Consider the following 16512-nt stretch of genomic DNA (forward strand, 5'->3'; position numbering starts at 1 on the left):
TGAGAGCCAATGGGCTGAACAGGGGAGCTGGGCCCAGCCCCACGAGACAGGAGATGCCGCTTTGGGGTAAGTGCAGAGCAGGCTCACTCTCCAAATCTCTCAAGGCCTCATCCCCTAAGTGTCACACCCCCGGCCTGCCAAAGAAGTTTCAGTGGACTTTGCAGCCTGCCTCTACCTTAAAGTTGCCCATCCTGGTCTAAGTAGTAAATGTAATGTCATCACTCCTGAATCTGAGTCAATTATGTGGCGCTATCCACAAGATGTCAAGAATTATTTTCTAGCAGGCACCTCACAACGGGCAACAGGACGCACCAGGGCTATCATCAAAGTAAATAATCAGTAACAAGTTCAATAAAACCACGCCTCCAAAGAGATGACAGAACAAATAGAAATAATTTAATTCTTAAACTTTACTTCCCATTTTTAAAAAATATATTTATAAAACAGAGAGCAAATCTATACCATGAGCTATATAATATTACATGCAAGCTAAATTTCTCTCTCTTCTCCTCCCCCAGACAATGAGGTCAAAATTAAACAAACATTCTCTCCCTTTTTCACACATAAACTGTAAATATAAATATACATGAATAAGATATTCATTCTGCAAAATACAGAACAAAATGCAAGATTCACTACTTAACTAAGCTTTCCTACGGTAAATTAAAAAAAATGAAATAAAAATTAAAAACCTATATGGGGTAGGGAGATGAATTTGAGGAGCAGAATCTTCTGAGGCTGTCCGGAGGCTGGTTGAGAGCTGTTCTAACTCACACCTGACACCTGGCCAACAACAGCCCCTATGGGTCTCACTGGCTGGTGGGGATTGCTGGAGCACTACAGCAACCTGGATACCTGCTGCTCCAGGCCACGCCCCTTTATATCTATCCTTATGTGCTCTGTCTTTATATTGGTCTAAAAGCATCTAAGACACAGTCGTCACTATACAAATAGCAGCAGCATTTGATCTTCTGCTGTTTGCAAATATTACCTCTTTACTGATGTAAACAGACTTTAGAAAATGTAAAGGTAAAAGACGGATTTGAATTGCTAGGTATTCCCTTGTTTGTTCTACAGCTAAACACTTCATATAGTTACATCATTTGAAATTATATTGTAGATATAATCAAAATCATTAATTTTAAATATCCATGAAGTCCATAAATACTAGCTTATATCTGTTTTCACAGTTTGCCCTTATTCTGTTTTCAGGATTAGTAGTTTTGGCCAGATAAACACAAATCACATAAAACTTATGAGTCAGTTTTCTAATATACCCTTGTTTTGCTGAGAAATAATGGGAAAAACATTACCAGAAGAAAACACCTAAAATGACAGAAGCATCAAAGTATAGAAATGAATGGGAAAGAGAAATGAACTTTAATTTGGATAATGGGGAAAAATTCAGAGGCAAATGCTCAATGAGCTTATATTTCCCTTCCCCATGCCTTATTAAAGCGGAAGATCATAACAAGAGATGCAAATAAACTGTCACCACATGAAGCAAAATTATATCTAGAACATCAGTTCAGTGAGAACAGTGCAGCAAGCTAGTACTGATGGGAAGCTGGCATTGTTAGCTACTAGATAAAAGGAGTCCAGCTGCTGCTATTTACACTAACTCCACCAGTGCAAGCAAGAACAAATAAAGGCTTGTTATCATTTGGTCTAATAGCCTACAAAATATATAAGGAAGCTTTCAATTTTCAAACCATTACAGGCTGACCACACCAGAGGAGTATCCTTCAATGTCTAAAAGGGGAGCAGCTGGTTCACGACTAAGGGTGAGTACTTTGCCCATGCCATCTGAGGAATAGCACAGATGACAATGCAGATGTGGCCATGAAGGGTATGTCTACACAGCCCACAGAAGCACCACCCCCCACCCTCCAACCTGGACTGACAGACTCTAGAGCTTTAAAAATAGCTGTCTAGACAGTGCTTTGAAGTTGTGGCATGGGCTGGAGCATGGGCTGTGAAGGCTAAGGAACCTCAAAGCACTGACTGTACAGCTGTTTTCAGAGAGCTATGGTGAGCCCCACTAGCCCAAGTCTGTTGAACCAGGCTGGGAGGCTCTCTTCCAAGGGCTGCACAGATATACCCCAATTTACCCTGTCTGATTGGTAGAGAGACCAAGGTGCAGTATACAAGAGTGAAATGATGCAGCAAAATAAGAAAGTTATACACAGAAAAACAAAATAATTATATTAGAGAAGTTTCTATACCTGGCCATTCCCAGACTGGAAAAGTTGGAAGGGACTATCAACACATCAAGCCTGGAAAAGGGGTGGGTACCAAGTGTAGCATGAGCAGCTGAGAGGCACTGAGGAATCAGCTCAAGAAGGATCTCTGCACAGCGATCCTTAAGGCACCATGGAGCAAAGACTCGATGAGGAATGACTAGCTGAGAACTGGCAGCAGGATTTTGGAAACGGCAAGGATACGCCACATGACCACAGCTCCCTTCAATCAACCTGAGAACACCACAAAACAATGGTTTAGTTTGACATTACAAATAGTTAAATATGTGTGCAGGAGGTGAGGAACTTCTCCAGACATCAAGGAGATAAAGCTACAAATGGGTCACATGCAAAGTTGGCTCCTTTATATTCTCACACTGTTCATGTCAATGCAGCAGTGAAAAACCGAAGGCTAAATTATTATTGGTATGCTTGGGTAGAACTGACTTGGCCACTCCAATCTAAAATAAATGAAAGTGATAACATCTTGTTTTACTGACAGACAGACATCAAAAGAACACGCGTTCAAAATGCAGTCACTATTCAAGACAAAACTATGTGTATGTTTGTGTCTCAGAAAACTAAATGGACAAGAAAAAACGATACAGCTCAAACTAAAGGAAAGATTCAGAGAGTTCCTAAGTTAAATATTTGTGAAACACTTAAATATTTAACCAAGTTACAAAGATAGGATTTACTTTTGTCAAAGAAAACAGAGATATTATTTATATTAAAATCAAAGTTAAATTTTTTAATTTAAAAATTCTTCAGGACAAACTGTAAAAAATTGTTCCTATTACACAAAATAGCAGATTTCAATTCAGTCATAGCACTGCAAACATTTGAAGGAATTATATCATGACCAAATCTGCACCTGCATTACCTCTGAAAGGTGTTTTCCGTCAAAGGTGGGGTTAGGGAGAAAAACTACATTTCCTAAACACTGAGTCAGACATTTTTAAGAGGAATTATCAGTCCAAACAAATTCACATCAAAGAGAAATCAACTTCATATTTTTTTACCTGATAATTCCTATTCTGTACAACACAACCCCGCTCTTTGGTTTCAAGTTGCAACTTTGGGGGCTGATTTATTGTAAGCACTAGGACCAGTAGTATTTGCAGGATCAGGCTCCAAACTAGTACTTTTCTATAGGCTATGATTACTTTTGCTGAATTGATGGCATATAGCTAGCTGAGTTAATAACAATGAAATAACACCACCTTACTTTTACATAAGGCCTTTTACTTGAAAGAAATGGACCTTAAACCATTTCAAAGATTATCTACACAAAGAAACCTCACCCACCACTGAAATAGAAACATCTCTAGCGCAGAATGCAATACACATTAATCAGTGCAAGCAAAATTATATAACATTTTTTAAAGGGGGATACAGAATGACATTCTTTTAAATCTACTTGGTTAATTTACCAAGGTCGGAGCACAATTAATAAAGTTGAAATTTGGCAAGGTTCTCTTCTTAGATTTGATTTTAAGATATATTGGATGTATTTTACATTTCAGATGAGTGGGTACAATTTTAATATATAATGTGTCTAGAGCTTGAAATACAATGTGCCCAGGTAGCAAAATCAGAATAGGTAAATCCCATTTTAAAATTCACTTCTTTAAGGAATCCTTCCTTACGGTTCTTCTCATCAAAAATCTCTGCTCATTGTTTAGTACCTGACTTACTGCCCCATGATTTATGTTTCTCTTGTCTACCTTTGGCGCTCCTCTTTGGAAACTACTGTTACTACACAGAGGGCTGGCTAGTGAACACAGTCTCCCTTCAGGCAGTGTCCTTGTGTCTTTCTATCATTTGCAAAGCAAATAATAAATACATACATACAACTCCTTCAATTGCAGGTATCTGAACTGGAACTTACACTTGTATCCAGTTATTTCTGAGATACTCACTTTATGCCACCTACAAACAAAATACCTTAAAATAACATCACTTTAATATTTTTTCTATCAAACTTTATAAAGATTTTTGAAATGGTGGAGCAATAAGTGGAAAGAAAAGTTATGAACAGTTTTAGTTTTCACATCAAGAAGCAGCAAATTAATACCTCCAGAGGGGGTTAATGACTTGGATGAGAAGGAAATAGATTATAAAGTTGCTTGTAAATAACAGGAGCCATATTTATGCCTCTTTTCCCCTTTTTTATTGAGAACCAGTGTAATTGACTAAATAGCCAGCTGATGTTCCATTACATATAGGAACAGCATTATCATAATTATTATTTGTGTTTGATAGCTCCCGCTATGTGCTAGGTGCTGTACAAACACAAAAAAGGCAAGTGATACAGACGGTAGGGAAAAGGTATACAACATGCAAGTCAGGAGGTGGTTGGCTACATCCTGATAATATACGTTTTAATAAAGTAACTGGATTTATTTTTCATAAGATATATAGACTACCCCTAAATGCCCCATAACTAGCCAGTTGGTTCCTTGTTTCACAGTAAAAGTGGGGATTCTAGGAGGAAACCAAGTGCAAAAAGGGATAGTTACACTGTGGGCTAGTTCAAGGAAGACAGAGTGGCAAGAAGATAGCTGTGAGAGAAGCAGACAGCATATCAAGGGTGGTGGGGCGCGGGGGGGTCACTGGTGGAGCAGTGGGGACATAGGATAAATCTAATATTATTCTCAGCAATGTCAAATGTACCATGTGAGGAATGAGACACTGTTTGGAGGTACACAGAACATTCATAGAATCATAGAATTGGAAGGGACCTTGAGGGGTCATCTAGTCCAGTCCCCTGCATTTGTGGAAGGACTAAGTATTATCTAGACCAGGGGTAGGCAACCTATGGCACGCGTGCCAAAGGCGGCATGTGAGCTGATTTTCAGTGGAATTCACACTGCCCAGGTCCTGGCCAGCGGTCCGGAGGGATCTGCATTTTAATTTAATTTTAAAAGAAGCTTCTTAAACATTGAAAAATCTTATTTACTTTACATACAACAATAGTTTAGTTATATGTTATAGACTTATAGAAAGAGACCTTCTAAAAACATTAAAATATATTTCTGGCACACGAAACCTTAAATTAGAGTGAATAAATGAAGACTCGGCACACCACTTCTGAAAGGTTGCCGACCCCTGATCTAGACCATTCCTGACAAGTGTTTGTCTAACCTGCTCTTAAAAATCTCCAATGATGGAAATTCCCCAATCTCTTTAGGCAATTTATTCCAGGGCTTAACCACCCTGACAGTTAGGAAGTTTTTACTAATGTCCAACCTAAATTTCCCTTGCTGCAATTTAAGCCCTTTGCTTCTTGTCCTATCCTCAGAGGTTAAGAACAACAATTTTTCTCCCTCCTCCTTGTAACAACAGTTTTCAAATACATAAAAGGTTATCATGTCCCCTCTCAGTCTTCTCTTTCCAGACTAAACAAACCCAATTTTTTCAATCTTCCTCATAGGTCATGTTTTCTAGATCTTTAATCAGTTTTGTCGCTCTTCTCTGGACTCTCTCCAATTTGTCCATATCCTTCCTGAAATGTGGCGCCCAGAACTAGACATTCTCATCAGAAAAGTTTGCTTTTATAAAGAAGATAAAACATAGGCCCCAGAAGATTTTTCATTAGTGAAGAAGCTTCTCTATCACTCATATACAGTTTGCTTGTTTCTAGATTGCTGTGATTCAGCCTCCAACTGACAGAACAAACACTGAACTCCCATGGGGGAAGAGTAAAAAAAAAAAAAAAAAATCAAACTGCAAATGGAAAAAACTTGCTCTTGCAGACTATTGCACACAAAACTCTTTACTGAGAAGAAAATCTTCATGTAGTCCTTAAAGCATCTAGAGTCCTTTGATCTATTCCTTCCCTTACCACTAACTATGTGACCTTGGGCACATAATTTAAATTATCTGTGCCTCAGTCTACCCATCTGTAAAATGGGGATAGTAATGTTTACCTATCACACTGGGCTGTCTCTAATGCTATGAAATCCCTGGATCAAAAAGGAAAAACAAACAAAAAAAATAATCATATTTAAAGGTACTTGAATAACTGAATGTTTTTCTTTGTCACAACAACTAACAACGTATTTTATGGCCGCAAATCAGCAACAGTTACAGATCCTAAAGCATTATATATTAAAACAGAATATACAATGTAATATAATTACAGCATATGCATTTCTGTAGAGGCAATATACAACATATCATATTACAAATAGGTAAACATGCAATGATTCCTAAAACTTATCTAAATGCATAAAATTTCAAAGTTTCAAACGGTATTTTTCATATCTCACTTTTGCAAAAAAAAGAGAAAGGCTCCATCTCTAAAGTTTCACTAGGAAGTGCTATTAGAATTAACAGAGCACTGACCCAGCAGGAATGCTTAACCTAAGAGCCCTTTAAGAAATCACCATTTTATCCTCTATATGCAGAGTCTGATTAACTGTATTTAAACAGTGACATATTCACAATCCATATGGAAACTGAAGTAATTGGAACCAAAACAGCTTAAGTGACCTACAAAGCAATCTAACAGGTAAGAAACTTTTTATTCAGTTCCTAACTGAATAAAAACAGAAAGGATTTAAGGATTTTAAAGAAGACAGTTATAGATGAGGAGATAATGTGCAGAATTTAAAAATTCTGTTAACTAGGCTGAACACATGTAGAAACTAATTGTCATGTTCCATTAACCTAATTTTTTCTACATAAGCAATACACCCTTGCCCATTCTTTGCCGCTGGACTTACTTCCCTAAGATTTCTTTCTGCTCTGATTAGACATGTTCTACTGTGGTCCCTCTGCTAAGACGATTCACTTTCATGGTTCACAGAATAAATGGAATGTTCACTCGAATGTTTATTTTTTAGTAATATCCAAATCACTAACCTGAGATCGGCCCTTGAAAACAGAGAGGAAAACTCGTTATTTGTCCGGACGTCAGCTGTGTGGGATTCCTGTTTAACTTCTGTCCAACACCCAATAGCAATAGTAAAGGTGGATGCTGGCATGGGCATGGTCACATAATAGTACCAACTTAAGAGACCTATGAGTAAAAAAAGCACCATACAGCAAATTACCAAATTACCTAGAGAACAATTTCCCAGAATCAGCACTTTGAATTTCAATGCACGTAAGATTTTGAGCCAAACCTCTCCTCCCACCTCCGCACTGTTGTTTTTTTTGTTCAAGAAGGAAACATAACTTGTTTTTATGCAGTCACATTGTTTACTATATGATAGTTATATCTTACTTACCTTGGAGATTGAAAGGGACATTAGCAAATAGTTTAGACCTAAAAACTTACATTCACACTGCTATCCTCAGATTCTAGGCATTTACAAAAAAATTAAATCCAGCATTGTAATATTATGACTGTAAACATCATGAAAACATTCTACACCAATGGTCCAAAACACTGAATCTTACCATCATGGGTGGAGTCAAACAGGATCCTTAAATCCTCTAAGAAAGGACACTTTTTAACTTTAAAAAAAAATCGATTGCAGTCCTTTCACAATAGCCTTGAATAATGCTGTTTTTGTCTTAACAGTATGGTTTGTTTATTTCAAATTGCAAACTCCTTAGGGGAAGGACGATGTTTCAGTATGTTCTGCACAGCACTGAGCAGACTGTTAAAGTCTAATAAAAAAACAGTAACACTTATGATCCCTGCCTGGCAATCTGAAATGGCACAATGCATCAGCATGTCAATGAGAAGTCAAGAATCAGATTCAGTTTTGACGTGAGTGCTGAATTTGGCCCTATGGGACCATCTGGGAGCTGAGGGGACGGAAAAGGTAAGTGAGTCTACCAGAGGAAGATCTGCTTAGTATAGGGGGACAATTAAGCAGAGTCCATTTAGAGAAATGGGAGAAAGTTGTTTTTGGGAGCCATGAAGTTTTTATTGATCAAACCTACATACTCACTTTTTTTTCCTTTTGCCTAGCTATTTTTCTGTTGTTGTTAAAGGCACCGTAGGCACACATGCAAGGACTCACCTACATTTATAAATACAGTTACCACAGCTGCATACACAAATTGGGTGATTGCATATGCAGCAGTCTAATTAGATACCTGTATGTGTATCTGATTTGTGAGTAGAGCAGTCATGGTAATTTTGAATGCTAACATAGGCATGCAACTGCATGCCAACCTCAAGCCTTTTGTTTGTTTTTTTAAGTAGTCTTTGGGCTACAACTATGATAATATATGGAGATATACCTATCTCCTAGAACTGGAAGGGACCCTGAAAGGTCATTGAGTCCAGCCCCCTGCCTTCACTAGCAGGACCAAGTACTAATTTTGCCCCAGATCCCTAAGTGGCCCCCTCAAGGATTGAACTCTCAACCCTGGGTTTAGCATGCCATTGCTCAAACCACTGAGCTATCCCTCCCCTCTGGAACCCTACCATTTTTTAAAGAAAAGTAAGAAAACCCTAAGGGGAAGTAATCTGCCATTGCCTGGTCCTAGTAGCCAGGCCAGATACTAGCAAATACAAGAGGCAATTCTCCTCCTCAAGGTATAGAGACTCCAGCCAGTAGAAGCAGAAGCACTAGCAGCCAAACCGGGGGTGGGTGGGGGGAAGGAATGGGCAATGAGAAGTGGGGAGTAGGGTTAGCCAGGACCAACCCTCTCCACAGCACCCTCCTGGACCCAGAACTGTGCATGGAAACCCACACACACACACACGCTGGGAGCACAAGGAGTGGTGCCCTCTCCCTTGTGGCCTGGGGAAGTGGGAGAGGGGAATTGCAGAGACTCCAATGGTAAGAACAGAAGCAGCCAAAGCAGGGACCACTGAATTTTCAGAAAACTTTCTACTTTTGTCTTGACTTTCTCTGGCCTATGCTGACTGGCTGTTTGTTCTAGCCCTCCCCCTCCCTCAGTCTCTTCACCTCAGCTTCACTCCACACCTACCCCTCTTAGCCTCTTCTCCCCGACCTTTCCTTTTCTTTCCATCCTCTTATCCCCTTCTAAGTAAACCCACCCTAAATAAATAAATAATGTGGCACTAATGTGACATTTGCCACCATCACATTTTCACTCTGCTTGTGCATCCTTCCTTCCTTCACCCTGTGTCTGTCTTGTCTATTTAGATTGTAAGCACTTCAGGACAGGAACCGTCTGCTATTCTGTGTCTGCACAGTGCCTAGCACAATGGGGTCCCATTCTTGCTTGGCCCAGAGACACTGCTGTAATAAATATGAATAATAATATCCCAACCCCATGTCTGTACAGGGATGGTGAGGGATGAAATAGTGTGCTATAGTGTATCTCTGGGCCTTGCATAGTGCTGCAAGGCCACCACTGGGCTTCGTGTCACAAGGCAGATGAGCACTTCCCTGCATGACCACTGGGAAATTTGCCCCCACCTGCTTGTCAGTAGAGTAGAACACCACCAGTCTCACTGCAAATGGAGCCTCCACAGAGGAAAGAACACGATTTGACCTTAAATGCTTGCACACTCAAAATGCCAGATTGGGAGTCCCCACCACAGAAAAAGACATGAGCCGCTCTTGTTGGCTCTGAATCACAGGTTAAACATATAACATTCACAGAACTTTGCTGACCTCACAGATAACATTGATATGTGAACAGAGACTGCCATGTTCACTACAACATAATTAGAAACGAAAAGGAAATAAATTATTATTGCCAAAGGAAAAATGTTTTGAAATCCCAGCCTGTGGAAGCTGAAAACCAGCCATGGCAGGCACAAGCCCATGTATGGGAAGAGGACATCCAGGGAAGTGCCATTTATTTTATTATTTCAAAAGGTTGATGTTGAGAGCTCCAGTAATGTAAACTATACCGAAGGCCAAGCCTGCCCACAATGAATCCAATGGGAGCTTTTGTCATGGACTTCAATGGGAACAAGAGCAGACCCGGAGGCAGTGTAACACAATACTTCACTGTGAGTAGCATCTGTCACATAAACAATATTCCAAAATGTTCACATAAATGGAACTTCCAGCTCAAACAACAGCAAAGAAAGAAAGAAATTACGAAGGACAGGAATGGGAGAAAGTGAGCAGCGGCACCGGAGGCAGCAAACAGGGCGGCTAACAGGGGAGTTTGAGAGGGAGTTTGCAGGGGGAGGTAAGGGGGGAGGCAGGAGGGCGCGGCGTGGCGTGTGCTCTGAGTCCACAGGTGCAGTGGGCAGAGATTACAGCAGCCATGAGCCAAGCAGCAGCAGCAGCAGACAGAATGCAGATGGCTGCATGTGGAAGCTGTGGTATGTATATGGTCCTAGCAGGGGAGCCGGAACACAGGTATGTGTGTATGAAGTGTCGCCTGATAGTGTTACTGGAGGAAAAGATTAGGGGGCTGGAGATGCAGGTAGACACCCTGGTGGAGTTTAGGCGGGGGTTTGAGAAGCTGATGGAGGACAGGCAAGGGGGGACTGAAGGAGAATGCCCTATGGTGGAGGTAGAGGCAGAGGGAGAGGATGGTGAGAGGGGAATGGAAGGGGGAGAACATGGGAGGTGGAAGCATGTGACTGTGAGAAGCAGGCCAAGGAAAAGAAGGGCCAGTGAGGGGGGAATAGAACTCAGGAATAGGTTCGAGTGTTTGGATACCGAGGTGGAGGGGCAGCAGGTGGCGACTGAAGGTGGAAGGGTGAGGAAGAAGAGAAGAGCTGCTAGTCCAAGAGAGAGGGGGGAGGATTTGATGGAGACAGCACCAATTCTGGGCCCCGTGAGGATTCAGGAAGGCATAAGGGAAGATAGGAATAGGCACAGGTCAGGACTAGAGGGATCGGAGACTAGATTACTAGATCGCACTGTTGCCAGGCGACGGCAGGTGTATGTGATTGGAGACTCTTTACTGAGGAGATTGGATAGGCCTGTGACCAGGGCGGACCCGGAGAACAGAAGGGTGTGCTGTCTACCGGGCGCAAAGATACGCGATGTGGACCTGCGATTGAAAAGGATCCTACAAGGAGCAGGTAAGAACCCCCTGATAATCCTTCATGTAGGAACGAATGATACGGCTAGGTTCTCGTTAGAGAGGATCAAGGGAGATTATGCCAGGCTGGGGAAGACGCTCAAGGAGATAGAGGCTCAGATTATCTTTAGTGGGATTCTGCCCGTTCCGAGGGAAGGGCAGCAAAGGGCTGATAGGATTGTGAGAATAAATAGTTGGCTAAGGGAGTGGTGCTATAAGGAGGGCTTTGGGATGTATGGCCACTGGGAGGCTTTCGGGGACAGACACCTGTTCTCGCGGGATGGGCTTCACCTGAGTAGGGAAGGAAATAGACTTTTGGGAGGGAGGCTGGCTCATCTTATCAAAAGAGCTTTAAACTAGCAAGTTTGGGGAGACGGTTGGGAGATGCACAGTTAATCTCCACGCCAGATTCCAGTATGGAGAAGGTGAGTAAAATGAGAGGAGAGATAGCTGTGGAGATGAGATTGGACATAGGAAGGACAGGAGGGACGGACACTAGGAGGCCCGCAACATATAGTGCTGCTAATGGGAGACGGGCTAAACGACATACATTAGGGTGTCTATACACCAATGCCAGAAGCCTAGGTAATAAAATGGAGGAATTGGAGCTCCTGGTCCAAGAGCTGAAACCAGATATCGTAGGAATAACGGAAACGTGGTGGAATGACAGTCACAACTGGAACACAGGTATGGAGGGGTATGTGCTGTTTAGGAAAGACCGGAACAGAGGTAAAGGTGGGGGGGTGGCATTGTATGTCAATAGTGAAATAAACTGTAAAGAAATAATAGTGGATGGATTAGACAACTCAGAGTCCGTCTGGGCAATACTTACAATGGGTAATAGGACTTCTAGAGCCTCTCCGGGGATAGTGCTTGGAGTGTGCTATAGACCGCCGGGATCGACCCAGGATATGGATAAGGAACTATTTAATGTGCTTAGAGAAGTAATTAGCAATAGAAACTGTGTAATTATGGGGGACTTTAATTTCCCAGAAATAGATTGGGGAACAAACGCTAGTAGCAATAATAGGGCTCAGATGTTCCTAGATGTGCTTGATGATCAATTCCTCCATCAAGTGGTAGCTGAACCGACGAGGGGGGAGGCCATTTTAGATTTGATTCTGGTAAGTAGTGAGGACCTCGTTGAGGAAGTGGTAGTAGGGGACAATTTGGGCTCCAGTGATCATGAGCTAATTCGGTTTAAAATACAGGGAAGGAGTAACAGAATTAAGTCAAAGACTAGGGTTTATAATTTTAAAAAGGCCAATTTTAACAAATTAAGGGGACTGGTAAGGGAAGTGGATTGGGCAAACGTATTAATGGATTTAAAGGCAGAAGAAGCCTGGGATTACTTTAAGTTAAAGATGCATGAGCTGTCGGAGGCCTGTATTCCCAAAAAGGGAAAAAGATTACCAAGCAAGAGATTTAGACCGAGCTGGATGAGCGACCGACTCAAAGGGGCGATTAGGAAAAAACAGAAAGCGTACAAAGAGTGGAAGAGGGGAGGGATCAGTAAGGAAATGTACCAAAGTGAAGTCAGAGAATGTAGAGATAGAGTGAGAAAGGCCAAAGGCCGTGTAGAATTGGACCTAGCGAGGGGAATTAAAAGCAATAGTAAGAGGTTTTACAGCCACATAAACAGGAAGAAAGCAAAGAAAGAAGAAGTGGGACCGCTGAAGACTATTGCCGGAGAGGAGATTAAAGACAATCTAGGCATGGCGCAATATCTCAATGAATATTTTGCGTCGGTGTTTAATGAGGCCAATGAAGGGATTAGGGATACTAGCACCATTACAGAGGGGCGTTCGGGATGCGGGATTACCGTATCCGAGGTGGAAACAAAACTTGAACGCCTTAATGGGGCTAAGTCGGGAGGACCGGACGATCTTCATCCGAGAATATTGAAGGAATTGGCGCGGGAAATAGCAGGCCCGTTAGCAATAATATTTAATGAATCTGTAAACTCGGGGGTGGTCCCGTTAGACTGGAGAATAGCTAATGTGGTTCCTATTTTCAAAAAAGGGAAAAAAAGTGATCCAGGTAACTACAGGCCTGTTAGTTTAACATCTGTAGTGTGCAAGGTGTTAGAGAAAATTTTGAAGGAGAAATTAGTTGAGGACCTGGAGGGTAGTGGCAATTGCGATAATTTACAACATGGTTTTACGAAGGGCAGATCGTGCCAAACGAATCTGATCTCCTTCTTTGAGAAGGTAACGGATTTATTAGATAAGGGAAATGCGGTGGACCTAATATACCTGGATTTCAGTAAAGCGTTTGATACTGTACCCCATGAGGAATTATTGGTTAAACTGAAAAACATGGGGATCGATTTGAAAATCCAGAGATGGATAAGGAATTGGTTAATGGGGAGAATGCAGCGGGTCGTATTGAAGGGTGAACTGTCGGGTTGGAGGGAGGTTACCAGTGGAGTTCCCCAAGGTTCGGTTTTGGGACCCATTTTATTTAATCTATTTATAACTGACCTCGGAACCGATTGCAGGAGTAGGCTGGTAAAGTTTGCGGATGATACGAAGGTGGGAGGCGTTGTAAATTCGGAAGAGGATAGGGATATCCTGCAGGGAGACTTGAATGAGCTGGTGAATTGGAGTGTCAGAAATAGGATGAAATTTAATAGTGAAAAGTGTAAGGTGATGCATTTGGGGATGACCAATAACAATTTTAGTTACAAGATGGGGACGCATTGGTTAGAAGTAACGGAAGAGGAGAAGGACCTAGGGGTCCTTGTAGACCGCAGGATGACTATGAGTCGACAGTGTGACGTGGCGGTGAAAAAAGCCAATGCTGTCTTGGGATGCATTAGGCGAGGTATATCTAGTCGGGATAAGGAGGTCCTGCTTCCGTTGTACAAGGCGCTGGTGAGACCTCATTTGGAGTACTGTGTGCAGTTCTGGTCTCCCATGTTTAAAAAAGATGAACTCAAACTGGAACGGGTGCAGAGAAGGGCCACTAGGATGATCAGAGGAATGGAAAACCTGTCGTATGAAAGGAGACTAGAGGAGCTTGGGTTGTTTAGTCTGACCAAGCGAAGGCTGAGGGGGGATATGATTGCTATCTTTAAATATATTAGAGGGATTAATACAAGGGAGGGAGATGAATTATTCCAGCTTAGTACTAACGTGGATACGAGAACGAATGGATATAAACTGGCCGTGGGGAAGTTCAGGCTTGAAATTAGACGAAGGTTTCTGACCGTCAGAGGGGTGAAATATTGGAACGGCCTTCCGAGGGAAACGGTGGGGGCGAGGGACTTGTCTGGCTTTAAGATTAAGTTAGATAAGTTTATGGAGGGAATGGTTTAATGGTAAAACATAGTTGTCAAGGAAAACCAAGCAATGGTAGGTAAATAGCATAATGGCTAAAAGGGGACAGGATGGAGACTCTTGCCTATATGCTCGGGGTCTTACTGATCGCCATATTTGGGGTCGGGAAGGAATTTTCCTCCAGGGCAGATTGGCTGAGCCTCTGGAGGTTTTTCGCCTTCCTCCGCAGCATGGGGCAGGGATCTCTAGCAGGAGGGTCTCTGCCGATTGAGGTCACTAATAACAGGATTGGGGACTTCAGCAGCAGAGTCCAGGGAAGGGGCGGGGATGGTTTTATGGCCTGCAGCGTGCAGGGGGTCAGACCAGATGATCATAGTGGTCCCTTCTGACCTTAAAGTCTATGAGTCTATGAGTCTATGTGTTTTCAGCTGAGTTTTGAAACAAGACTGAGAGTCAATGAGGCGTGGAGATAGAAAACTGTTCCAGATGGCAGGGGGTGAAGGCTCCTTCTCCTATAAAGGAGAAGGCTCTCACAACAGTGAGGAGATTTCCTAACAGGAAAGAGAAAAGGCCAGTGATAGACAAAACAGAGGGAGGGAGAGGAGCATAGTGAGAGACAAATTCAGTGAGGTAGACTGGAGTAAGTGAAGTGTTTTTAAAAAAAGAAGGCAATTTAAACAGAATACTGAAATGAAAGGGGAGACAGCTTAGCAATCTAATGTGGTGGTGATATGTTTATGTTGCTTCTTACGTGAGAGGAGATGGGTAGCAGTATTCTGCATATACTGGAGTCTCAAGAGCTTTAACTTCTGTAGTTTTATTCTACCACCCTCCACATCAAGAGGGGATTTCAGAGTGGGTCACACAATCTGAGGGCCAACAAACGTCACAAAGCTAGAAGATTATCAGCGAGTCCTGAAAGAGGGCAGGGGCCTTCAAAACAAGCACCAAAATGGGACTGAAAGGCAGAAATAAACTTGTTTCTCTCTTCACATGAACTTTCAAACACCTATAGATTCATATTTACAAAATTCAACACCTTATTCTCCCTTATCCCACATGCCCTTTCTTTGTGCAGGTTTTGTAGAGACCATGCATGCACTGGACATCCCCATAACTCCACCCTGAGGCTCCTATTGTGCTTATAGATGCTGCTGAACCCCAGTCCACTGCTCACAAGGCTGTTAGGGGTCTCATGTATTTGCAGCCCAGAATATACTGAATTGACAAGAAGTCTCAGAGCATACTGTGAGGTGAATGAGGTTTCACCATTGTGGTTCCTGACGTTTCCTGATGACTGAATTGGCCTTTATGCAGGTAATGCTTCCTGCCAGTAACCAACATGAGCAGCTGTTACTGGTAGGAGAGATCATTTGTTTCTCATGTTTTCTCTGTCTCCCCCGCCCACACACACTTTCCCATTTTCTTCCTCTTTTTGAATGTCTGTCACCTGTTCTAATTTTTTTCTTTTTGTCCCTCCCAATTCCTCTGTCTCCCCTCTTTTCCCATCGCTTGGTTTCTTCTTCTCCCTTATCTTTCCTCCCCTCCCTTATCCTCAGTGTTTCCCCTTCTCCTGGTTCCTTTTCTTGCTCTCCTCTCTCTCACTCCAGTGCCTTCATGTGACTCTCTTGGAAACAGCACCACCTATAGGGAAAGGGAAAGTAATGCAATGAACTCAGCATAGGGCTTCCTCCTTATAGTGCAAGTAACGCTCCACATCACTGAAACATTTCTGTGCTATGTGAGGACTCACTGGCAGGACAAGGAAAATAGCTGGTGTTTCCTGCAGAAAATGGAGGAACAGCACCTATTAAATAACATGTGAATTAGAAAATATCCAGTTTTATCTATTTAGGACTCAGTTAAAAACGGCTGGAAAAGTGCAATCTATAAGTGTGGGAAAATAAAATTTTAAAAAGCAATTTATTTTTTGTATTTCAAATAACAACTATGAGATAATGACTAAGTTTCTTCATGCATATTAATTGTCTTTGAAATGGTTATAAAAACAATTCTGAGTACCAATGCGTACATAACTAAAATAAACACAAGTGTCAGTATAT

General features: G+C 42.0%; 1 protein-coding gene across 19 annotated transcripts in view; it reads right to left on the reverse strand.

Annotated features, from left to right (window-relative positions):
• AOPEP (aminopeptidase O (putative)) overlaps positions 1–16512 on the reverse strand; it is a 410457-nt gene that overhangs the window by 322078 nt on the left and 71867 nt on the right. For 18 of the 19 annotated variants that reach the window (XR_010588857.1, XR_010588861.1, XR_010588856.1 and 15 more), the window contains 2 exons: positions 7110–7266; positions 2226–2474 (listed from right to left, as the gene is read on the reverse strand). Coding sequence is in view for 8 of the 19 variants with exons in the window: in XM_065550410.1 (XP_065406482.1) it covers positions 2226–2474; positions 7110–7266 (406 nt within the window). In the remaining 11 variants the exon portion in view is untranslated. The remainder of the gene's footprint in view (positions 1–2225; positions 2475–7109; positions 7267–16512) is intronic. The other variant, XM_065550418.1, reaches the window with a different exon arrangement.

This window comes from Chrysemys picta, chromosome 6 (genome assembly GCF_011386835.1).
Source record: "Chrysemys picta bellii isolate R12L10 chromosome 6, ASM1138683v2, whole genome shotgun sequence".
In the NCBI taxonomy this organism is placed as follows: Eukaryota; Metazoa; Chordata; order Testudines; family Emydidae; genus Chrysemys; species Chrysemys picta.